This window comes from Gobius niger, assembly GCF_951799975.1.
Source record: "Gobius niger genome assembly, chromosome: 4".
NCBI lineage: Eukaryota > Metazoa > Chordata > Actinopteri > Gobiiformes > Gobiidae > Gobius > Gobius niger.
The window spans coordinates 5,731,156-5,757,164 of record NC_136855.1 but is presented as its reverse complement, the minus strand read 5'-3'; the positions used below and the strand labels follow the sequence as shown (position 1 = coordinate 5,757,164).

General features: G+C 42.2%; 2 protein-coding genes across 5 annotated transcripts in view; both read right to left on the bottom strand.

Moving 5' to 3' along the window:
• The window catches only part of LOC306961932 (sodium/potassium/calcium exchanger 1-like), a 31,509-nt gene extending 29,159 nt beyond the window's left edge, over nt 1-2,350 (bottom strand). For 3 of the 4 annotated variants that reach the window (XM_079554902.1, XM_079554904.1, XM_079554905.1), the window contains exon 1: nt 2,202-2,350. The gene's annotated coding sequence lies outside the window, so the exon portion shown is untranslated. Of the gene's footprint in view, nt 1-2,027 lie in introns of all 4 variants that reach the window. The other variant, XM_079554903.1, reaches the window with a different exon arrangement.
• Nucleotides 2,351-3,688: 1,338 nt separating this feature from the next.
• Nucleotides 3,689-23,218, bottom strand: LOC306961949 (very-long-chain (3R)-3-hydroxyacyl-CoA dehydratase-like). Its single transcript, XM_079554924.1, has 11 exons — nt 22,966-23,218; nt 20,921-20,963; nt 20,653-20,726; nt 17,512-17,676; nt 17,383-17,434; nt 16,154-16,264; nt 13,629-13,756; nt 12,148-12,260; nt 11,951-12,057; nt 10,378-10,509; nt 3,689-4,025 (listed from the first exon to the last, which is right to left on the bottom strand). Exons 1-11 carry the CDS (start codon nt 23,044-23,046, stop codon nt 3,949-3,951), a joined length of 1,083 nt encoding a protein of 360 aa, XP_079411050.1. The 5' UTR covers nt 23,047-23,218; the 3' UTR covers nt 3,689-3,948.
• Between the last annotated feature and the right edge of the window lie 2,791 nt (nt 23,219-26,009).

Here is a 26,009-nt window from a genome sequence, read left to right as displayed (position 1 = left end):
ACTAAAAAGGGCATAAGGGCGGGAACTTCACCGCAGACTCGGCCCTTGCGTGACGTGTAGCTCGCGCTGCTCCAATTCTAACAGTCTGACTCTCATTAAGTACGAGATTTCTAAAATTCTTCTTACGAAAACCAGCCTGGTTTCTTAAATTGTGACTAACCCAGCGTTATCACAGGAGGACTATCGAGCTATAGGAAGTGTTTAAAAAACAGAAACCAGGCGTCAAAGTGGTTTTTAAAGTGTCTAAACTCCACTAGCGGCACTAGTGCATTATTATTCTTCACTCAGCAAAGTTAAATACAAACAGCACAAAATGCTCTGTAATTGTTACGAAGGATGTATAAGAGACAATTTAGTCAATAATTCAAGCTGGGACTCGAACCCATGACTATCAGCTAGTCATGGGTTAACCTCTTAATCCCCACCTGAACTGAGCACATTTTCTCCATCTTGGCATTACCCAAATCTAAAAGCTTCTTGAAAAAAAAACACCAAAATAGCAAAACAAAAACGAGAAGAAAACAAGGATGAAAACACAACAAAAAAGTGACAAAATGAACCGATGAAAGTGCCACAAAAGAACTACAAAAAAGTGACAAAGTCAACAAAGGAGCAGCCTCTTCCATGTTTTTCTTGTCAAGCTTTAGTCGTTTTTGGAATCTTTTGATTTGTGGGGTTTTGCCATGATTTTGTTGCTTTACTGCATTTACTTCTAGTTTTTGTCACATTCTCATTGCTTTTTAGCATTTTGGCCGATATTGATTTTAGTGTAAGGTAACTGTGATGAAGCCACAAAAACATGACGAAATCGAGAATCAAACCCGGACCTTCTAGCTGTGAAGCACGAGCGCTAACAACGGTGCTACCGCACCGCCCAGCTTTCAAATGAGGCGTTACGCTATGTAGGTTGTGAGCAGGTCAAGGTTTTAGATTTGGGTAATGCCGGTCTGGAGGAAATGTGCTCAGTTAAAGGAATAGGCCACTGTTCTTACATCCTAAGATATGTTCTTACCTGAGCTTAGACAAGTTCATTTGTACCTGTCTGGTCTTCTCGCGTACCCTCAGTCATGTAAACACAGCACAGACGGCGTTAGCATTTAGCCTCTCCCCCTCTCCACTATGGCTCCAAACCAGGTCAAGATAGAAGCTACTAAGCTCTTCCAAGTTTTCCCTATTTAAATATGGTTACGTGAAGTGTTCCACTACAAAAGTACAATTACACAGAATTAAACAATGTGGATTTTCTAAGCGGAGAAAAAGGGGAACTATATTGTAGGCGTAATAATACCAGGAGTACTTCAACATGCTTATACCTTCACATTACTGCGCGGATGTCGAACTACTGCTGGTATTTTCACCAGGTAAGAACATTTCTATGTAAAAACGGTGGCCTATACCTTAAAGGTGGGGATTAAGAGGTTAACGATACTTGGTTTTTGACACCGATATCTGAATTATAGGCGCAAAATGTGGGGGGATTGGAGAGTGACAACCCCCCCTCAATATTCAAACCCAACTAATTTAACTAATTAGAGCATTAAGCATTGACTTTTCAATAATTGAAAAATAATATCAATTATTTCCTTTAATGCTGTCCCTGGATCAACAACATCAAAAACTATATATCATTTTGGTACCTGCTTTCAGGTTCTACTATTATTATGAGCATTTTGCCTTTCAGGTGCAAAGCAGATCTGGTTCTTCACTACTCTTTAGATATATTTGTGATCATTTCACAAAAACGTGCAGTTCAACCATCAAAAATGCTTTAAATTCTAAAAGTGTAATGTCAGGAAACCCCTTCCCGACATTTCAGAAACAAAGACCGTTTCCAAATCGGTGTCGGCTAAAATAAACAAGATGCTTATGCATTAATGAGGAACAAGAAAACCTGCCAATCTGAACCACTTCTGATATTAAGAGCACACAGAAACAGAAGGCTGAATTACGACCTTGCTTATTGCCATTTCCATTTGAAAATTCAGCCCTCAGAGTCCACGAAGAGGTCGTTATGGAGGGGGAATTACCTGCCGACGCTGCCTGTGAGCCACTTGTTGCTGATGCGAGAAGCGCTTCGACACACACCGCCACACGCTCGGATTCCTCTCCTCCCGCTCGCATCGCTCACGTCGTGTCTCATTCGTCCCTTTTATGTCTCCGGCTACAAAAAAACCTGGTTAAATGTGGTGGAAATGCCTCACCTGCGGACACGCTCCAGCCGCCAGGGTCCTCTGCTGCGCCATGCCCGGTGCTCCAGCTGTGACGGGGCGGTCGGCGGAGGGAGGGATGCTGCTTACTCCGAGGGTTTGGGGGAGAGAGAGAGAGAGAAGCTGGAGCCACGATAAGAGGATTAGCATCAATCAGCTTCTGTCCAGAGGGGAGGAGAGGAGAGAGGGAGAGAGAGAGGCGACAGAGAGAGTGAAAGGCGGGGAGAGAGAGAGGGGGGAAGATGCGAGGAGGTTAGAGAGAGAGGAGAGAGGGAGAGAAAGAGGAGACGAGGGGGGTGGAAGATAGAGAGTGACAGGAAAGGAGAGGGAGAAAAGGAGAGAGAGAAGACAGGAGGGGGAAGAGGAGGGGAGAGTGAGAGAGAGAAAGAGAAAGAGAAAGAGAAAGAGAAAGAGAGAAAAGGGAGGCGAGAAGGGAAGAGGTGGGAGAGACCATAAGAGAGGAGGGGAGACAGAGAGGAGGGAAGAGGCGAGGAGTGGAGAGTGAGAGAGGAGGATGGAGAGGAGGGAAAAGGTGAAAGGGCACGAAGGGAGAGAGAAGAGAGGGAGAAAAGAGGTGCGGAGGGGAGAGAGAGAGAAGGGAGTTGAGGGGAGAAAGAGAGGAGGAGGGGGAAGAAGCGAGGAGGAGATGGCAAAAGGGAGAGGAGGGGAAGGAGGAGAGGACACGAGGGAAGAGAATAGAGACGGCGAGGAGGTGAGTGAAAGAGGAGATGAGGGGAGAGAGGGAGGGAGGAAAGAGAAGAGAGTGGGGGGAGAGAAGAGGAGAGAGAAAAGGGGAGAGTGAAAAGAGAGGAAAGGGGGATAGAGAGGACAGAAGAGAAAGAGGAGGCGGCAGCGACACTCCTCCATCCACAATCACAATGTTTATCATTGCCGATAGCCCGGATTCATGTGACACAGAGAGCCCATCGTTTCATCCACTTAGCAAAACTTTATTCATCCACAAGGGTAATCAAGTTGTCACCAAATACTAATCTTGACGTAAACACCTAGTAATCCTACTACGTTTGAAATAGAGTTATTAAAAGTAGTAACTAGACTAGATTAGATTAACTACATTGTATCAGTCATCAGTAATCTGCTCATCCCTGGTCATTAATCCACCGGTACGACTGCTGTCACTCAAACAAGATGAGCCCTTGAGCTCGACAAAGTAACATTCAACATTCTTTGGATCGTCACACAGTTTAGTATCTGGCAACAATCTGTAGGTTTGGATAATCGGCTCAAGAACTGAAAAAACACACACACAAAAAACCTGTCACACCTACCTATTTGAACAGACATGGCACCTATTGAGGTTTGTCCCTTCAAAGCTTCCATAACTAACACCCTACAGAATAAAAATACAACTATTAGTTCATTTTGAAATCATTTATTCATACTGATACAAGGATATTGTCAGAAAATTATTCGCAAAAACAAAAATGAATTCTCATGATTAAAAAAAGGCTTGTGGGGGAAAAGGGAAAAGCAGTTAAAAAATCAACACAGTGTAAACATGGAACCCAGGGATAAAAGGCATAAAAGATCAGCACTTTTGGTCGGTTTGAAGGAGCAAAGATACATTTAGGTTTAGTGGAGTTAAATATGACCCAAAATCAAAGCACACACTGCACTCAAACTTGATACTGAAGAGGAGGCTCTTGGTAGGGAAAGGCGTCGGTGAAGCTGCTGATTTCACCGGTGGACGGACTGAGTGAAAGTTGAAAGCGGTGGAACTTTAGTGCTGCTTCCTCTTCCTGGAGCGGTACCTCCTCTTCCGCTGCTTGTACAGGTGACGGAAGTTTATGAACAGCCCTGGGACAGACAGACACAACATGATTTTCTCTTTGCGTTGTAAAATCCCACACTTTGACCTTTATGACAGGTCGCCTTGTCATAAATGAGAGACTGATTTGTTCGTATATTTCATTTACGAAGGGCTTACACTGCGGCACCTGGGGTATTTATCAAACGCAGTGAAAGTGGAGCAGGATTTCTACAGCAACACATTACATTGATTTCAATAATAAAAGTTCAAAGGGACTATACGGAGTCGAAAAACTTGCTAATGTACAACTCCCCAAAAAAAAAAAAGTCAATCAATTCAAAAAAAGCCATTTGATTGTGACCCAGTGGTTGTTTGGGTGGTTGCTTGGCACCATTGCTTTCCCGTAGCCTCTAGGACACTCCAGGATCAATTGTTTTTAAGGTATTTGGCAGGTTTCCGTTGCTGATTGAAGTGTCTCCATGGTTACATACATTATGTTCCATCCAGAAAACTTACCAGAAACTTAAAAAACAATTGATCCTGGATCGTCCTAGAGGTCACCGGGATGGAAAGCTCCCATACAGCCCCCTGGGTCACTGAAAGGTGAAATATACACAAATATACAATTCTACTTCGGACGGACGCCTGAGTGTCATCATCCATAGCTTTTTTTCTGCAGTACAGTAGTTTGTTTCTCCTGCATACTGAGCCAAAACACGGGATCATTTGGGCATCAAGTTGCCTCGTGTACGAAATGCACAGCTTAAGTACCAATGGCCGCTGGCTGCTCTGCTTTTTGGCCACAACACTGGGGGCCTCCATTGCTCCGCCATTGCTGTAGTACCTCCATAATCGCCGCTGGGCCCCCATTGAAAAGCATTGGACTTTAGACACGTTAAAAACAACTTTTAAAGGGGGGGTATTATGCAAAATCGACTTTTTCAAGCTTTACATCATGTTATTATGTCATTCCCTCATTAAAAACATGCCTGAAGTGTTGCCTTGGCACATTCACGTATTTTTGAGTAATCTGTAAAAACTCTGATGGCGGCCATTTTAGGGATAGGTTTGCCTGAGTCCTCCTAGGAACGCCCCCACCTCCTGGAGACGCCTCCGAGCTTTCGTCACCAGCCGAGTAACCAACCACTGCTCCTCAGCAGAGCCCCCTCCCCACTGATGCCACAGACAGCATGTGGAGGGGGCGTGTCGGAAAGGGTCAGAGGTTCTTAAAGAGACAGAGGCCTATTTCAAGCCATTCGCTACAGACATTTTGAGAGACCAATTTTATACAAGTTTTTCTAATTTACTGCATTTACAGACCAACAGAAGGTTTGGTCATCATTGTAGTGTGCTATAGACTGGTGCTATGTGATTGAAAAAAGCATAATACCCTGTAACAACTCTCGAGTTGCGAGCGCCTTTCCACCCCCACCGTCCGCACCATTTCTGGTGTACGCCCCGTGGCGTCGTAGACTCACCCCATTTGTCCACCGTTCGCGCCGCCGTTTGAGCTGCCTTCCTTCCTGTTTTAAATGTCAGTCTCCCTCTGATCAGTGTGGGAAGCAGTAGCCGCCGCCGTCGTCAGTTTAGTCAGTGCGTTGCATGCTAACTACAAATCCGAGGCGTGAAATCCCTCGTCACTCCGTCTGCTGGCCGCTGCTACTGGGATCAATGCGTGTCGCGTCGTTGTGGAAAAGAGAACAGTACGAGTGCGCTCCTCTCCCTGTGTGTATCTCTGTTTAAGCCTTGTCCCAATTTTTTTGGAACTATCTAGAGCTAGATATTCCTCCTGTGATAACGCTGGGTTAGTTACAATTAAGGGACCAGGCTGGTTTTCGTAAGAAGAATTTTTGAAATCTCCTACTTAATGTCAAGGCTGAACTGCTTTTCCATGTTTCAGTGGGACAATAAACAGTGTGACACCAGTCCAAACAAGGCAAGGCATGTTTATTTATACTGTGCATTTCGTGCTCTTGGAAAGCTGTCCCCGCGTCTCTTCTGCACATATATTGGCATTGCTCAAATGTAAAAGCTTCACATTAATAAACATTTTGATCCGGGGCATCTAAACTTTGGCACCCCACTGTATACCACAACCCACCAATATGACAGTCTGATTTCATTATCAAGCAAAATGGACGTTTCAACCATTTTGCCCATTCCGAGCCTCATTAAACCCCACAAGCTGACTGGGAATCGAACCTGGGACCTTATAGATGAGGCACAAACTTCCCCTAAGTATTGGTGGCAAAAAAGCACAGGCCATGACAAAAGAAAAACGGTCCCAAACCCAGCGAACGACAGGTGGTGTTTAATCTGAGCCGGCAGAGGTCAGGTCCCTCACCCTCAGTGAAAAACCTCCTCAAACACAACTCCTTATTTTTAGACTTTTTTCCTCATAATCTCCTGCTCTGTCCCCAATCCCACAGCTCTGCCCCATCTGTGCGCGCCCGCCATGACGGCCTCCACGCTGCGGGACGGAGGGGGCGCAACGCAGGCTCAGCTCTGGTTTAGACCCAGCTCAGTTCTGGGCATGCACAGGATTGGTCAGACTGGGGCTTGTATTTTGATGAAAAATGTCATTTAGTTTCAGTTTTATGTTTAATCTAGTTTTAATCTAGAATTTCAAATAGACTTTACGATTATATTTGTGCTGAAACATATTTATTGATGCTTCATGTCTCAAAGCGCAGACCTGTTCAGTCTGTATCACTGAAGTTCGTATGTTTTACAGGAGACATATTATTTTGTGATCATCTGTTCCAAACATACATTATTCAACACTTTAAACATTGCAAGAGGCAACATTGACCTAAAACAACTTGAAAATAGAAAAAAAGTCCAGTATTTCCGTCCCAGGCCTGGAATGGACCCTAAAGCTGAGCACACACTACACCATTTGTTTCAGACCTGAAACATTTCATAAAGAATCCACACTACACGACTGGATTTAGTGTTATTTTATAGAAGGTCTGGGGCTTCACACATAATGACTGAGAATCACTACACTAGGGCTGCAACGAACCATTATATTTATAATCAATTCATCTACAGATTAATTTTACAATTAATCAAATAGTTGTCTGCTGTTACAGCTGATGTTTTATAACACAGTCTCTCCTGCACAATTTCCCTCTTTAGACGAGAAAAACTGACCCCAGATCAGATCAAAGATCGGCCTCTGTTTGTGAGCGGGGGAAAAACGCGTGTGCGTGTCCGATTGGTCAACAGGGTCATGTGATCACTGTCGGCACAACACAGTTCAGAGCTGCAGGTTCGAGTCCTGAACTTAGTTATAGTTCAGTCAAATGGAAATAAAAGTCAGCGACGTATTCCAGTAGCCTGATAAACCACACCCACTTCTTTTCTGCGTGAAAGAAGGCGGCGGGTCTGATGACCGTCACAGAGAAATGACACATGAAACGCATGTTATTCGTTCAATTAACATTAACATGAGCGAAAACTAATCATGGATGAAGTAGTGGAGGATTTTGCCTCTGCGTTCTCGCCCAAGTTTATATTCAGTTCATATTTTGTGAACTGGACCACAGCTGTCGTCACGTCCGCTAAATGCTGATTGGTTTATTTCACTGACAATCTGTGCGCTTTAGACCCGCCCCTTCAAACTGCTCCAATTGCTCCATGACCAGACGAACTTCCCTGCGTGGAATGGACAATAGTATGGCAGAGCCAGGCAAGTATTTCAGAGGACTTAATAAGAAAAGGAGACAGACCTCAGCCCGAGTAGCTAACGTTAGCTGATATATCCCAACACACAGTCGCCGATAAACTCTGTGGTTGAACAGAAGCTGGAAAAGGTGGTTCATGTGAACGTTTGGTGATAAATGTTGTGCTGTTCGGCCTGGTCAGCATGGGGATGTTGTGACAGGGAAATGAAAAGGGAGGGTGCTGCAGTGTTTTTCAGTCTTTCAAGTGAAAAATAAATCTTTTTAAAACTGAAAGCTAATTTGTGCTTGCTCCGTGGGCATTAGTATTTATATGTTGTTCAGTTCAAACGGACTCAAAATGATTTTAAGTCATTTGTCCCATTTTTCCCAGTGTTCTGATGTGAATATCCCTAGAGTCACAGTTTTACTCTCGTTTTAATTTAGTTTTTGTTTAATTTTAGTCAGCAACAATATGACTTTGACTTAAAATATAGCAGTCGATGAATGTCACGCTGGCTCCCTCTTGTCCTTGTTTAGCCCGCAACTGCTTTAGTCCCGGTTTAGCTCCATCTACTCCAGTCCTGGTTCAGTCCCTTGTTTACGACAGGATTTTTGGATACTTGCATCAAAGTCGGGCCCGTCTGTCCACAGGATGAGGCTCTCCAGATGTTGCTTGTTCTCAGCAGAAGGTTAATCCATTTTACATAAGTGTAATTTAGACAAAGCGCTGGGCACGAACTCCAACCAAAACACCACTGTTCTTTTCAACACAAGTACTTTCTCTCCGTTTGATTTACGCAAATATTACATAATGCAAAAACTTACAAGTCAGTGCATCTTAAAGCCACACTGCGGAACATTACGGCCATTTTTACATATTTGAATTGCAGCATTTAAGCCCCTTCTCAAAACGACAGCAGCAGAGGTGATTGTTCCAGCTCTAACTGCTTCTCCAGGGGCTTCAGTTCTATTGTTTTGTCAAAGTCATAAGGAGCACATGGTTAATGACTCTGCGTATATAATACCAAGACTCCACTCTAAAGGCTAAATGAATGCACAGCAAAGGCTACAGGGATCTTTTCTCTTATGTTTTAGCTAGTGGTGCACAATAATGGAAATGTTAATCGATAACCGATAATGCCACCTGATGTATATGTATTTGCACTTCATTTTGTGACAAGAAATCAATGTAACAGTTCACAGTTTTGCCCAAAATGTACAAACTCTACCCAAAAATATACAAGTGTATAAATATATAGATCAAATAATGGGTTTTACTTTGGGTTTGGGTCTCCACCTTTGTCTAAAAGCTCAGGGTTTTTACCATTCCATCATCTGGGCAGGTCTGTCTCTGCTCATCCGTGTCACAACTTATTAAAAAATATATATATATTACTACGTCTTTCTTAGTATTTTTCTGTTTTTTGACATCATATTTATGAATTCTTAGATACAAAACTGAAATATAGACAGAGTATTTGACCGAGTCTAGAGAGAAGTGATGCTAAACCTGTGCCAGATTCACGTTTGCACATTAAAGGTGCATTATGCAACTTTTTATGCGAAAAAGAATAGTTGACATTAGCGCGTATTTGATCACACAGTGACCCAGCAGCTGTGTGAGTGCAGCATGGCACCTTTACTTTCCATCACAGTGGTCGCTACGACGCTCCAGGATCGATTGCTTTGTACGTTTCCTGGTGAGAGGGTCCATCAACAGAGAAAACCTTTCAAACAATTGACCCTGGGGTGTCCATAAGCCTACTGGGATGTAAAGTAAAGGTGTCATGCTGACCACTCATACAGCCAGTGTGTCACTGCAAGGTCAAATACACACTAATGTCAACTTATTTTTTCCTCGTAAAAAGTTGCATAATGCACCTTTAAGTAGATACAAATAACCCGAGTAACCCAAGGGGTGGCACTGCTGAGAGAAAGGCGGGAGTTAACACTTAGCCCAACCATAAAAGGAGAAGTCACTGATTCCATTTCTGAGCACAAGTATCTGAGTGTGATGTTGGATAGAACAAATGAAAGTGGGACAAAAACACAGACCACATAACAAAAAGGGTCAACAGAGACTATATTTTATGCAGAAACTGGGGTCCCTTGAAGTGTTTTACAATGCTTTGGTGGAGAGTGCTCTGACTTTTTGTATTGTCTCTTGGTTCAGGGCCATAACTGAGGCGCAAATGAACTCTCTTAGGAAAATTTCCCCTGAAGAGTCGGCAGGACATTTATTTTGCTCGAGCTCTAGATGAAGCAGATAAAATACTATTGGACTCAAAACATCCTGTTTAGAGACTTTGAGCTGCCCAGCCCGGTCTAAAAACAGGACCAAGTCATTTTACAATTAAACAAAGATTATGGAAAGATAATGAAGCAACCACAGCTGGTCTGTCAGAGAGGGTTTTAAAGAACGTAGGTAATGTTTTTAACATCATTTAAACTAAGGTCTGAGCTCAGGCCTCTTCTTTACATGTTGTCAATGTTTGGATCTGTTGTGGTTATTGTTGACCTTGTGTATTTTTTAGTTGCAAATGAATTTCCCCACGGGCACAATACATCTTCTACTACTACTACAGCAAGCTGGAGCCGTAGATTCAATGTAATTTGAGCTTATAATTACCGGGCGAAAAATTATTTATCGGCTTATCGTGATGAGGTCATAAAGGACGATATTATCATGCATGTCATCATGCAGAGAAGTGTGTGCGGCGTTTCTTCTTACCCAGGAACATGAGGATGAGGTAGAGGCGCAGAGAGTAGGAGAAGCTGAGCGAGCCTCCGAGGAGCGAGGGCAGCGGCAGAGCGAACATCAGCGTCTCATCGAACAGCGCCAGAGACTGCACCACCGCCACGGCTGGAGGACAAGAACATTAACGTCATCATAGTGGATCTTTAGGATTTTCAGGGTTTTATTTAATAGATTTTTTGTTTTTTGTCACTTTGTTGCATTTTCATCACGGTCTTGTCGCTCTTGTATAGCATTTCCGTCACATTTTGTGTTGGATAGAGCCAAGTTTGAACTTTGAATTGTTGATGTATTAGTTAATTTTCAAAGATGGATCTTGTTTAGTTTTTGGAATAAGTGAAAACATCTGCATCTTGCGGTGTCTGTGTGCATTTTGTTAGCCGTGGAGTCCCAGGCCCGTTTAAATGGAGCCTTCTGTCTCCATACACATGAATAGCGACAAAAGGCGAGGTTGTTTTTTTTCCTACGTAGAATCAAGCAGCATAAGTCACAGTGAACAGACTTTGTTCAATCTGCATAATGAGCCATGTGTTGTAGGTTTCGACATGTTTTTACAGACTTTGTTTTTTTTTTATTCCCTTACTGTAGTATCAGACAGGAACTCGGTATCGGCGACTAATCTCAACCCAAGTACTGGTATCGGAAAAACGCTAGAGAGGTGTGTTGTGTTACTTCCAGGCATTTACACAAATTCTGTGGGTTTTATTTAACATCTTAAAGGATGATGTGTCATTGCCATTGGAGGATTATCTGCCCCCACAAATATCAAACACCTGACTGAATTTGAGTTAGCATTTAGACGCTAATTTGTAACTTAAAGGGGCTAGATGCAAGTTGGCCATTTTACACTCACTACTGCCACCTCAGGTTTTATGTGTAACTGCAGCTTCTATATTAAGCTCGTGCATGACGGCACTTTGGACCCGAATGAACACATTTTTGAATGACAGTGCAGGATTTTAGAGGCAGTTGTCTGAGGTCATTCTACACATTAGGACATTGCTGAAACATGTAGGGGGAGGAAAATACATAATTTTAACATTTATTTTTAAACTCTGTATAGTCCCTTTAAGTGAAATCTCCAAAAGGTCTGTACATTCATTTATGATTTCTAACAAGGCTTTCTGAGGTTGGTGGCTGATAACAGCTGAAAACATCTGACTGATTCATCCTTTGTGATGTTTCACGGCTAATGCTAACAGCTAAAGGAAAAATACATAGAGCAAAAGGACTAGCCAACTCGCTAACTGTCTATTTATTTTAGGATCAAATGACACTTCTCTTCGGAGATTTTTAACCATCCAACTACTCAAAAAATTGTAAATACGAATCAATTTGACTGACCAACTTGATTTCTAAACCAAATCGATAATTTTGACCAGCCCTATGTTGAAGCCAAACACGTGCCCCAAATGCTTTTTTTATTCTTCTTCATAAAATAGCTGAAAATGATGAAATTTGTCAGTATTTTGTCAATTACAGCATGAAATATATCATTTTCCTTATATATGGTGATATCAACAGTAATCCATATGGCCCTGCTCCTCACCTTCCGCGATGGTGCCCAGCGGGTACAGCGGGATCCACAGGCTGTACCGGAGCCACGTCAGCAGCTTCCACTCGGTGCCAATCACTCCCAGCATGTAGAAGGGGTATCTGCAGGAGATCCACACATTCACTCAATTTACAGCACGTTCATGAACTCCATAACAGCTTCCAACGGGGGCGGGTGAAGTGAGGCCAGACCTGAAGATCTCGATGCAGCTCCAGAGATAGAAGACGAAGAAGACCACGGCTTTGTTCTGCATCTCGTCCACGCACCCGAAGATCACGAACAGGATCACGTTCCTCCCCGTCACCTGCAAATAAACGCCATCCACTGCTTATTTTCAGTCTTCTTTGACTCAATAAATCCTCATTTAGATCAGATTCGGATTAGTCGCAGTACTTTTTAATCCTAGATGAAGGTTCTTGAGTCATCATCTGTACTCTGTAGTTGAAGTGCAGGCTTTTCAGCCTCTCATCCAAAAAGCTTCATCAGCAACACCAAGCGCTCTGCCCACAAGTGGACTAATAAAGACCACTGGGAGGAGTTAGCTTGTCCTAGTCCAGCCTCTTTATACTCTCAACCTGTTCATAAACAACCTTTGTGTTGTTTAGTCTCAACCAGGGATCGATTGTAGTAAAAAATTATATAGAATGAAGAAAAGATTTGTACATCTATTCAAATTATATTCCAATTACTTCAAGTCTTTATCTTTAATTTTGTCTATCAGTTTGTTGACTTTTGCTCAATGTTTAACCAAGTCAGTGTGAATTTTGACAACATATTTTATATTTTAGTTTTAGTCTTAGTCTTTTGACTAAAATGTAATTTAATTTCAGTCAAGATTTAGTCAAAAAAAACTTTTCAATTTTAGTCTAGTTTTAGTCGACTAAAATTGCATGTCAATTTAGTCGACTAAAATTAAGACTTATTTAGTCAACTTATATTTATAATATTCATTATAATCATATTTAATCGTGGTCCTCGACTTCATGGAGCTTCTCCCACATGAATAAGGCACAAACCTGTTCATTTGGCAGTGAATTTAAATGATATGAGGCTTTTTCAGACTGTCAATAGATGTTTGTTTCATTTTTATTTAGTCTTATTTTAGTCGACTAAAATATCTGGACATTTTAGTCATAGTTTTAGTCTCATGAGAAAGTTTTAATTTAGTTTAGTCCTATTTTAGTCGGCAAAAATACCACTTTTACTAAAATTAAGACTAAATATTTTAGTCGACGAAATTAACACTGAACCAAGTGCATTTTCTCCCGTTTGGCTTTACCCAAATCTAAAAGCTTCTCGACTGGAGGGCAACAGGGTTTCATTTGGAAGCAAAGACCTACAAAACCGATCCTAACGTTTCCGTCTCGTTGTCGCCGTGTGTTTGTTGCTTTTTCATCTTTTTTTTAACCACAATTTTGTCCCTTTTCGGTTGTATTATTGTTGCATTTCTGGCACGTTTTTGTCGGTCTTCCATAGCTTCTTTGTGGCTTTCTTTAATCACATTGTTGTTGCGTCTTCATCCTCCTTTTCGTATACTTTGAGGATAGCGAGTTCACAAATTGCGACCAGTCTTTACTTGTTTGTAAAGCTCTGTGGCGTTCAGTTCTCTGTGGAGGACAACGTTCGCCCTAAATAACAGCATAGTTTGACAGTGACATAAAGGAGGCGTTACCTGGAGCAGCGCGGGGAGGAAGGCGGACCGCACCAGCCCCAGCAAAGGGTTGATCACCTCCAGCACCGCCATCATCTGACAGAAATACATCATGTCCGCCGTGGAGTGGAAGGTGTCGTAGAAAGAGTCTGAAACATGGACATTTCATCACATTTAAACTCGGTTACAAAAGTTTTAACAACAGATATAACATAGAAAACTGTAATCATGAGAAAACAAAACACCATGTTGGAATAAGGAACAAAACATGCAGTTTGAGTGAAGAACAGACCAGTGAGGACTTGTTATGGACTTGAAAAACATGCAAGAGTTTCATAAGTACACTGCGTTCCAAATTATTATGCAAATGACATTTTTCTAAGATTTTCTAAATTGTCAACTCAAATGAGAGTCAGCATAATTTTCAAGTCTTTAACTGGTAGAGGATCATTTAAATGTGGTGGAAAAAATTTCCTAGTGATAACAGTATTTTTTTCAAAAATAAATATAGTAAAAACCTCAAAATCCACTGTTCCAAGTTATTATGCAACTCATCGTTTCAATGCATTTTAAAGCTTGTAATTAACTGAAAATGGTCATTTGTTGTATTTGTAGCATTAGGAGGTCATACTTACTGAAATCAAAAGCTATTTCAATCAAAAAAATATTAACAGGTCAAGTTATATTTTAACATAGGAGCCCTTGTGTGATAGCAGCTTTAAAATGCTTAAATCCATTAAAATTGTAAGTTTTTGGACAGTTTAAAACTGCCTCCCACCCTCATAGAAGTTTTTTTTGTTGAGGCTCTATAGGTTCTCAACAGGGTTGAGGTCAGGGGAGGAGGGGGTCCACATCATGAGTTTCTCTCCTTTTATGCCCATAGCACCCAGTGATGCAGAGGTATTCTTTACAGCAGGACATGGTGCGTTGTCATGCATGAAGAGGATTTGTTCGGGAAAGCACGGCTCTTCATTTTGTAGCATAGAAGACAGTGGTCAGTCAGAAACTCCACATATTTTTCAAAGGTCATTTTCACACCTTCAGGGAGCCTAAAAGGGCCTAAAGGGGCCGACCAGCTCTCTCACCATGATTCTGGCCCAAAACATGACTCCGCCACCTCTTTACTGACGTCACAGCCTTGTTGGGACATTGTGGTCATTCACCAACCATTCACTACTCCATTGAGTTGACCATCCAGGGTTACACGGCCTCATCAGTGAACAAGACTGTTTGAAAATGAGTCTTCATGTATTTTTGAGCCACTGCAGCCGTTTCAGTTCATCAGCATTCAATTAACCGTTTAGGGGAGAACCGGATAGAAGGTTTATGCACAACTGCAGCCTCTGGAGGGTCCTACACCTTGATGTTTGGGAGACTCCAGAGGCACCAGCAGCTTCAAATACCTGTCTGCTGCTTTGTGGCAGCTGTTCTCCTAATCTGATGTGTTTGTCTGGCAGAAACCGTCCATATTGTGCCATTATCTGCACAAAACGGAGTGTGCTCTGAATCATCCACAAATCTCTTATCAGTACGATGATTATGCTTAATCTTTCATGAAATATCGAAGGTTTTCATACCTAGACCAAGGCATTCAACTATTTCATGCTTTTCATCAGCAGAAAGTCCCTTTTTCTTTCCCATATTGCTTAAAAATGATGATCTGCATAATAAAGTTGAACACCCTTTTTCAGTAGTTTTTCCCTTAACTGGGCTTAACCCGACAACTAATTATCCCAGGTCTCTGTAATTAATGTCAGTGATTCACAGAGCCCCAAGACACGATACCATCCATGAGTTTCATTATTATTGTTTTTTTTTTTACCTTTTTGACACAAAAATCCAATTTGCATAATAATTTGGAACGCAGTGTAGAAGATGAAACATAATTATAATCTCTGTCCACTGTGTTCCCTACAGCGACTATATCGGGCTGTATCGAGCTGTAAACTCCGGTCACAGAAAAGATATTTTTGAAGCTTGACCACTTCTCTTTCACTGTCACAAGGTTGTTGTTTTTTTTTTTAGAGTGAGCAATAAGAGCAGCAGAAGTTTAATCGGATGGTGTGATTGTTTTTGTGATAACAAACTCCTACTGAGCACTTATATTGTTATATTGTGACATTTTTGTTAAAGTAAAGTCAGGGCGGAGGGAGTTTACTTTGAAAACCAGACTCTGACGAAGCTGAAAAATAGAGTGGGTTAGTATTTTTGTAGGGGAGGGACAGAGAGTCAGGCTGGCGACGAAGGCCCCTCAGAGCGGAGATGAGGATGTGGAAAGTTTCTGAACAGATAAAATTGAAAATATTTATTGATAAATATGAAACAGTCTCTTCAATTTGGTCGCAGAAAATCCATTATTACCGAAGTTTAGCAAACTTATTGCAGACTTATCGATCCATAATATTTAGGAGAGCGATGTACTACATAGTGCATCGTTCTCCTAAATATTATGGGAAATGTATGGTAATGGTAAATGTCATGGCATGTTTTGGCTGTGGTGTCTTTGGACGGCACAGTGAGCAGTGGGTGCTGTGGGTGCTGGAGACCTTGTCCGAGGATGAAGAGGCGCACGGTCATGTTGACGAAGATCCAGGAGAAGCCCAAGAACTGCACCAGGTTATACATGAAGAGATATCCACGCTTCACGCCCAGGAACGCTGCGCACACAGGAAACAGTTATTATCTACGGCAGAAACAACTCATCCAATATTTAAACAATTGTCAGCTGTTTTAACAATGGATGAATCGACTGTCTGAATTGATCAATCCGAGAAAGAAAGGATTACATCAACATTTTGCTTTTTTTATGGTAAACCGGTTTTGTCTTTAAAGGAAGGGGTATGCACGTTATGTTACAAATATTTCCTAAATGTGAGTTGATGTTGGTTTTAAAGATGACAACGGTCATATAGATTCATGTAGTACATCACAAAAACACTTAACTTGATACAAAAGTAATTCATGTTTACATTTTCCTTTTGATTTTCAAGACAATTCTTAAAGCAGAAGTCCCACACTCACTAGTGCTGCCTCCAGTTTCTGAATTATCTTAGCTTTCAAATGATGAATTCACATGTAGTGAAACTAGTACTTATGTTTTATGATCAAAGACAAGACACAGAGCTGTCCAATAAACTTCAGCTTATACAAAATATGAACATTTTTATTCATTTAATTTTGAAAATCTTTTTGGCATCAGCCAAGAAGGCTATAACAAAATGCTGGTTAAAGAAACAGTCTCCCACGCTGAATCTTTTTACAGCTATTGTATAAAACATAAAACTGACTTATGGCTTACAGCTCCAAGGGGAGATAGGAAAACGACGTTGGAAAAAGGGGTTTTACAAACTGTGATAGTCCTCAGTAATAAGTGGAATTGTGCATTTTTCTCTCTGTCATTTATATCATAAGAGTCATCTTGTGACCTATGTTCATGTTTAATAAATTTAAAAAAATGTTCATGAATAAAAAGTTAAAAAAAAAAGTTTTGATGCTGTTGGTCATTAAAAATGGAGGAAAAAATGGGGGGAGAATTGGGAAAAACATGGGAAAATTGGGAAAACAAGGAAAAATGTGGGGGAAATGTGGAAACGTTGGGGTAAAATATAGGAAAAATGGAAATATTGGACAAAAATGTAAAAACAAACAAAGACAACATTGTAATATTGAAGCATAGGTCTTGGAACAAGCATAGTTCAGGTATTGGTATTGAAAACCAAGTATCGTGGTACCGCACCTTAGTGGGGAATCAGCTCAGATTGGGTAGAAAACTCACGGTCTTTGTGGACTCGGGACTCCACCCTGATGCTGTTGATGCGCTCCTCCTCCTGAAACACACACACAGGTGAGCGCGGCGGGAGGGCAGGAGCTAGAAGGAATTGCATCCGAGCCGTCCCGTCCTGACCTTGTTCTTGAGCTCCATCTCGACGTCAGACTCCGTGAGCCAGCGGTCGAAGTCGGGGGCGAGGAACAGCGGCTTCTTCTCCTGCTGCGTGAGCCTGTCCCACCAGTGCTCGCTCTGTTTGCGCACTCGGATGTCCACCTGCCGCTGCGTCGACCTGTGCTCCACCTGCAGGGCAGACCTTCAGCTTTAGTTTAGATATTCAGGACATTCATGTTTAGTAGGTACTTCCGATTCCGAAACATTTTCACCAAGTCTCTGTCTCTTATGGTTCTGAAATTATACGCAAAAGTCTGTAACATGAAATATATACAATAGGAATCCCTGTCTCTGAGGTGTGGAAACTCTAACTATTTTCACTGCGATGTCTCTCAGCTCATTTGTAGGTTTGGACTGAAAAGTGGGAAGTCTGTGTGACTTTGGGGCTGGGTATATCAGTCTTTTATCAGCTTATATTGGTCGATACGTTGGTCGAGCTCTAATAGAAACACTCACTCCAGTATCGGCGCCGATACTGGAAAAAATACAATATATCGCTTTACACAATTTTCCACTAATTTTTGCCACAATTTCCCTCAAATTTTCCCCAAAAAATATTCTCCATTTTTCACACATTTTGACATTGGAGATGAACCTGATATTGTAAATGTGCAGATCTTCCACACATTATTGTTCGGTTTCCTGGTTCTAGACGACAAATATTTTGGCATAGGTATCCAAAAAGGTATCGCCATCAAAAACCAAGTATGAAAAAGAGACAAAAGAGCCATAAAAGAGCAACAAAAGTGATAAAAAGGTGACAAAGAAGCGATGAAAAAGCAACAAAAATGTAACAGAAAAAGCCAAAAAGAGCAGCAGAAAAGTGATGAAAACACAACAAAATGTGGTGACAACCAGGGATGTCCCGATCAGGGATTTTTGCCCCAGAGTAAAAGTCATTTGATTTTGAGATCCGATACCTAATATGTATTTTCTAAATTAAGAAAAAACTATATTATTCAACTTGTTCATGGTTTTGGATATAGAGTAACTCTACTTGGTCTGTTTTTCTCAAGAAAGCAAGACTATTAGTCTTTACAGTGTAATATAGAGGGTGATCTACAATCCCATTTGTTACTAAAGGTGTTTGTTGATTGGCAATGAAAACAAAACTTGGGCAATAACTTTTTTGTGCACTGCAATCATAGACTGTATATAAATAGACAGCTTCTGCTCACTCCTCCCCGTTTACCATAATGACCACGGTCGTGGGGGAAGTCATGGCGGATTTACAGACACCTCCCCCTCCCCAGCTCTGACGAAGCATGTTCCTAAAAAGGGCATAAGGGCGGGATCTTCATTGTAGCTATGTTCTACTGATCGACATATGAACAGTTTCTTTCCTCAAGCTGTGATCACTTTAAACAAGGCACTTTAAACAGGCACTTCTATTATATTTATCGATGTGGACTTTTATTGTACAATGTTTTGCCCTTAGGCTTTTAATCTGGCATTGTTATTTGTTCTGTTTTTTTATATTGTGTCTTTTTACATGTTTTACATATCGCACTTTGCACATTTTTTTCCAATGTGGTTTTTCAAACTGCAAATGGCCAATAAATGAATCTGAATCTGACTCCGCCCTTGCGTGACGTGTAGCTCGCGCTGCTCCAATGTCAACAGTCCGACTCTCATTAAGTATGAGTTTTCTAAAATTCTGTGACTAACCCAGCGTTATCACAGGAGGAATATCTAGCCTAGTCTAGTGTTGAAAAAATAGAAACCAGGCGTTAAAGTTGTTATTAACGTGTCTAAACACCAATGCTTTTCAAATCAAATCAAATCAAATCAATTTCATTTGTATAGCGCTTTTCATACATGTCATGTAACGCAAAGTGCTTTACAGATTTAAAAACATTCTCTCACACCCACTTCCTTCCAAAAATACAGACACATTGTCGCATTCACACTCCCCCCACCCACCTCCCCAGAGACACACCGCACAAGCACACAATACACACTCAAGGTAAAACAGTGGAGACTATGAACAAAAGGCTAAGATAAGGCTGGGTGCAGATAAACCAGGTAAGGGAACACCATCCAAGGAGCCGTCTGCATCGGGAGCGGCACCTCGGCTGCAGCCACAGGGACCAACACAGGGTGCCCGGACAACACCACACCACACCTCCATCCAGACACCCACAAGACAGCCCCCCAGCAGCCACAGGCAATCACCGCTCCCGAGGCAGAGGGCTCCTCCAGAGGATGGGGGACTAGCGGCGCTATGGAGGTACTACAGCAATGGCGGCCTCTAGTGTCGTGGGCATAAAGCAGAGCAGCCAGCCCAGCGACCATAGACTGCAATGTACAAAACTATCTGGTGATGCAGAAAAAAAAAACACAACAGTAATGTGGCCATACAGAGTGAAATAACAAAAAGTCAAAAGCTAAATGTGCCATTTTACCTTGATTACAGTCTATTTAACCTCTTACCAACCGCCAAAACCAAATGCATTCTCTCCTCTTTGCCATTGTCGTCACTTTTTATTTCCCTTATGTGTTTTTGTCACTTTTTTATGGCACTTTTGTCACTTTTTTGCTGGATTTTTGTCACTTTTTTGCTGGATTTTTGTTATTTTTTCCTGGATTATTGTCAATTTACATCCTCATTTTCTTCTCGTTTTTTGTCGCTATTTTGAAGAAGCTTTTAGATTTGGAGAATTTGGAGAACAGGAGAAAACATGTTCAGGTGGGAGTTAAGAGGTTAATTGAAAATACGGTCACCACATTTCCCAGCCTGAAAACCGGGACGGGGTCGAGGTCTGCGCACAGTGCACGTCCACTGTGTTGTGAACGTTATCTACTGTGGGCGTGCGTATGTTAAACAAAAGGCTGAGTGAAAACAAACTTCTTCCTCAATTCACCACCTGAATGTAGCGCGGGGATGAGTAAGCGAAGAGAGGAGGCTGTGGTTATCAGGTTATTAATAGAGAGGATGTTTCCCCTAGTCTTTCAGTGTATTAGCGCACGTATGAGCAGAGCGGGCCGGGCTCTCGTCTCTGTCCATCACGGACTTTTAAAAAAATCTCCACAGCACTTTGGCCACATGCAAGGTCTGAAAAGCGTTTTCTAAAGCGTTGGAAATGAGTCTGTAATGACACTAACCTCTGGTCTGACCGGCTCTCTGAACTCCAGGCTGAACTCGTACTCGTTCTCCCCTTTGGCTCCGTGGCCCTGACCTGAAACAACACCACATGAAAATATACAGGAAGTACATGAAAGCATTCTGGTTGGGTAAGGGAAATAATAGAATTTGAAACTGTTCCGTCTTGGTCATGTTTTTGTGTGGTAAGTGTTTGTGGTCGGCGACACGACACCGAGGGCGGGGTCAGTGCGACGGCTGAGGAAACAAAGACCGAGAGAAAAGACAAACCTCTGAACTGAAGCGTGTTCTCCTCCACACTGATGTTCAGATTCTGGAAATAAACACCAGGAAACAACAAGAGATTAAGATATGAGAGAAAATACATGTATTAATGATCAGTTTCATCCACCGATCACAGTTTCAGGAACACTTTTGGATCTAAGTGATGGATTTGGGAAACAGTTACTCGAACCCTCTCATTAAACACCATTATCTCAATCTGTGCAATTTTACAAAATAGTTCCCGGACCCTTTACCCTGAAAAACTAAAAAGATGAGGTAGGGCTGGGCAATTAATCGAAATTTAATTTTGTTTGTGAATTTCAATAATTGCCTTGGATCATAATTGTCATTTTTTTCAATTCTTGAACAGTAAAAGCACATAGTTTTGGAGTTTGAATGAACTAACTGGGGGCAATAACGTCACATCTGAGAAGAACGAGCTCCCCAGTCCACATGAACGCAGCATTACAGACTCTTCTTGACTCACTTTAACCAAAAGGTATAATTACATTTTTCCACCCAGTGAATTACAATTAGATTTGCATTTTTTTTTTTTTTTAAACGTCCAGGATCGTTCCCATTTAAGAACAGACAGAAATATGAGCTGCTCGACTAATGCAAGAGTCACAGGCTTTTCCGCACACGCTTGAAGAGCTCTGAACTACAGAATCTAACCCCGAGGAGACACCGGGACATGCACTTCTCTACAGAGGACACCGTTTTACCCAAGTAACATCAGCCTTTATGATTTCTATAACTAAACTAACTTTAACCCTAACCCTTAAATGACAGGTGAGAGAAGATCTTACACGTTCCTCCCGTTTCCCGGTCCTTCCCGCTCTCAGTCTGCTGCCTTCATTAAAGATACATGTCTGGAGCGTCCGTAGGAAGCACCTGTCGGCCGAGCGCTACAACACGCAGGGCGGAGTGGACCACGTTCCACCTCCGCCCACGAGACAAAGGCCCTCTGTAACGCCGTCCGTTCATTTGCCTTCAGCTACACTCGCTATGCAAATCATTCCCGTCACCAATGCTTTATCACCTGTGAGCTATTTTTACACAACATAATCAACTGTATCTGTAAAGAATTTAAAAAAATAACACAAGTTTTTCCATAAACATGAAACAGACGTATTTTCGACAGGATTTACACAACTTCAAGCCTATTCTAGACGCGGAATTGGAATTGGCTGTAGAACTGAGGATTAAAAACTCTCATGACTGTAACTGAGAGGAAGATAACTGAGATAAGAGTTTGTTTGTTTGTTTGTTTGTTTTTTAATTCATTGCACAGCCCTCGCCTGGTGGCACTTGGAAGGTGAAATGCTTTACAAGGCTCTTTTCATATGATTATTCTCCAGTCTTTCTTTGTAACCTGTTCACTTCAGCAGATGATCAACAATCTCCATGCGCTTCCACTTCTCTGTTTATTTCTCAGGACTTTATCGAACTACTCCATAGTGAGGCTTGGAAGTGCCCATTTCTGTGTTTCTATAAATGAGAAAGGAAATAAATGACTTTACCGTACCTGCTCTTTGACGAGTTGGTGCGTACCTGTCTGGTCATTGTGCGTGCCCTCAGTCACGCAAAAAGAGCAAAGATGTTGTTAGCATTTGGCCTCTCCCAATGTATTCCTATAGCTCCAAACGGGGGTGAAGTTAGAAGCTACCGCTCTCCTCCACGGGCACGCATAAACACCAGACAGGTACGCATCAACTCGTCTAAACTCAGTATGGAAAAAACTGAACTATTCCTCTAAGTTCACATCGTTTGGCGTCTCTTGTGACCTGTAACCCGGGACGTTCTGCACAGTGTCTTTCATTTTAATATTTAATACTACATGTTAATCCAGTGCTATGCTCGTACTGCCCCGTTCATCACTGGAGACACTAGCATTCATTTAGCATGTTAGAAACTAGTGACAAAGTTAACTCATCACGCTATTCTACGCGTGCATCTCTGCAAAGCCCTTTTAGTTAATAGCAACATCTTTAGATTAAATAAAAACCCATGAAACGTGTGGTTTTATTAAGTTTTTTTTGCAGCGGTACCTTGGCATCGCTGAGGTCCACGCGCAGGAAGATCTCCCCGCGGCGCTGGGCCCAGTAAACATGCGGCGTGAGGAGCTGCATCTTCGGCTGGAGGCTGCGTCAGGGCCCGCTCTACATGACACGGAGGTTTGATTTGTTTCAAAATGGAAATACTGGTTAAAACGAGGCTAAAGGATGATGGAGAGCTGTCCTCATCACGGATACAACAAAGGCCGCCCACAACAGGAAGAGCATCGGAAGGAAGTGCCGGCGGGAGAGTTTCACAATAAAAGACTTGGATAGACAGAACCAGAGTAGTCAAAATATGTACTCAAGTAGGCAAGGCAAGTTTATTTATATAGTAAAATTTAATGTTAGAGAAAACTCAATGTGCCTCACAACAACAACCAAAACACACACAAATATAATGATAATATTTGGCCAAAGAAAAATATTCACCTTATGGGCCATTTGATCCGGTTTCCACGGAAAAGAAAACACTGGGAGCCGCAAATACTTTTTGACATCTAATGCTGGGTTTATGCTGGGTTTACACACAACGACGACAAGTCACGAATGCCACAAATCCACATTCGTGGCCGAGGATCACGAATGTGATGATACGGGGTAGAGGTTTCACGCGCCGCCGCGAACTGTTGCGACCTGTTACTGCGTGTTACGATTAATGGCACGAATTATTACGCACGGTCACGAATATGCGTCCCGCACAGCTGCGAGCTGTTGCGCGCTGTTGCGCGCTGTTGCGTGCTGCTGCGAGCTGTTGCGAGTTATTGGGAATTGTCGCGTTCTGTCAAAAATCTGTCAAGAATTGGGCGCACACCGGGTTGGAGACGGAGCAGGGACGTCTCGCTCCGCCGTGCGCCCCTGACTCGTTGGGCTCTTGCCAAATCGGGTTAAACAAAAAGCAAATACACCAGCTCAGGCCTGTCCATATACTGAAGAATAGCAATAGTTTTTCAGTCTATGGGACAGTCACACCAGTTCAACCTCGCTCCTGTCAATGTGCAACACGGGCAAACGCAGACTGAATCTATCAGGACAAACGCATCAACAAACGCACGCGCTTCATGTCAGATAAGTCCGTGCAACAGCCGCACATTAAGGGCTGACTTTACTACACAGAATAAACATAAAAACACTACACTCACTGTGCACTCGATCTCCTGAGGATCCGTCGTAGTCTAACTTGCTGTGATTGCAATGATTCTCACTCGTCTGGTCAGTCCTCAGCTCCAGCTGGAAAAACTTTATAATCCACAAACACAGGCCTGTCTCCACCTGCCCCGCGCCCATCGCCGCTTGCTTTACGTGTCTAAGGTTGTAAATAAGCCTTAACCTATCTGTGGTGTAGCTGCTGGAACCATGCGCTGTTGTTTTGGTGCGAGGCAGCGTGGGAGATGCATTCAGGGACAGCAGGAAAGGCGCACTTCTTACTGTCCCTTTCCCCCCCCCACAAACGCAGGAAAATCGTGACAAATATATAACAGTGGGGTTCTCCAGGGGGGGGGGGACATCAGGAGGAACGACCGCAGGAGGAGGAAAAGCCGGCGTTTTGGCGGGTATACCGGCTTTCGAGTATGACATTTATTTTGAGCGACGAAAAACAATAAAATATATTTATTCTAACATGTCAAGATCACAATAATCTTCCAATTTAGAACTAAAATATTAAAGAACTAACACAAATAAAATACACTTCAATTAAATACTTATTTTTTTTTTGTTTTTTTAATTTATTTTCCCAAGCCACTCAGAGCCCAGTATAAGGATGAAAGAGCCGCATGCGGCTCCGGAGCCGCGGGTTGCCGACCCCTGATCTAGATATATGATTCTATTATTATTTGTGAAAACACGTGCCATACTAGTAAATAGGTGTGCTTTCAGGTGGGACTTAAACATAGTCAGGGTGGAGGCCTCAGGTCCAGTGGAGGTGGTTCATTCGGCTGTAACATGTCAGCTATATACTTTGGGGCCCAAAGAGACTTGCACACAAGCAGAGCTGTTTTAAAGTCAGTGCACTGGACTAATATGACCATATTTCCTGGTTCTGGTCAGGACTCAGGCCGCTGCATTTTGAATGTACTGCAGCTGTCTGACAGCTCGTTTGGAAAGGCCAGTGAACAGGCCGTTACAATAATCGACTGGAGACAAATGCATGAATAAGTCTCTCTAAGTCTGGTTTAGACATATGTTTTTATTTTAGCAATGTTTTTAGATGGTAATAGGCCACTGATGCATTTGACTTAACATGGCTGTTAAAATTCAGGTCTTAGTCCATGATTACTCCAATATTTCTAACTTGGTTTTTTTTGGTTCTAGTAAAAGAACTTCAAGATGACCAATGACAGCCTCTCTGTGTTTTTGTGCAAAAGACATTGATTTCAGTTTTATATATAACTGAGGAAGTTGTTTTGCATCCACAAACTAATCTCTTGGATACAATGACACAGTGAATCTACAGGCCCATGTTCACCTGCTGTCAGTGAAACATAGATATGCATCGTCTGCATAACTGTGATAGGACACATTGTTACTGGATATTAGTTGGCCTAATGGAAGCATGTACTAATTGAACAAGAATCAACCCCCTCTTAAAGAGAGGGACCACCACCCCGGTCTGCCAATCCAGGGGCACTGTCCCCGACCGCCACACGATGCTGCAGAGACGTGTCAGCCAAGACAGTCCTACAACATCCAGAGACTTAAGGAACTCAGGACTAATCTCATCCACCCCCGGAGCCTTGGCACCGAGGAGCTTTCTAACCACCACGGTGACTTCAGTTTGGCTGATGGGCGAGTCCCCATCTGAGTCCCCAGCCTCTGCTTCCCAGTGATGTACCTGGAGCGATCACATCGTCATACCGCTATCCCATATTTTTAACTTATCTTTCGAAACTGGTAAATTTCCAGATTTAATGAAAATGGCTTAAGTTTTTACCATCTATAAAAATGGTGACAAAACTCAATTCTCAAAAATCTTAGAAAAGCTCTATACAGCTCGACTAGACGCATTTATATTAATAGTAGTATAGTTATATCGACAA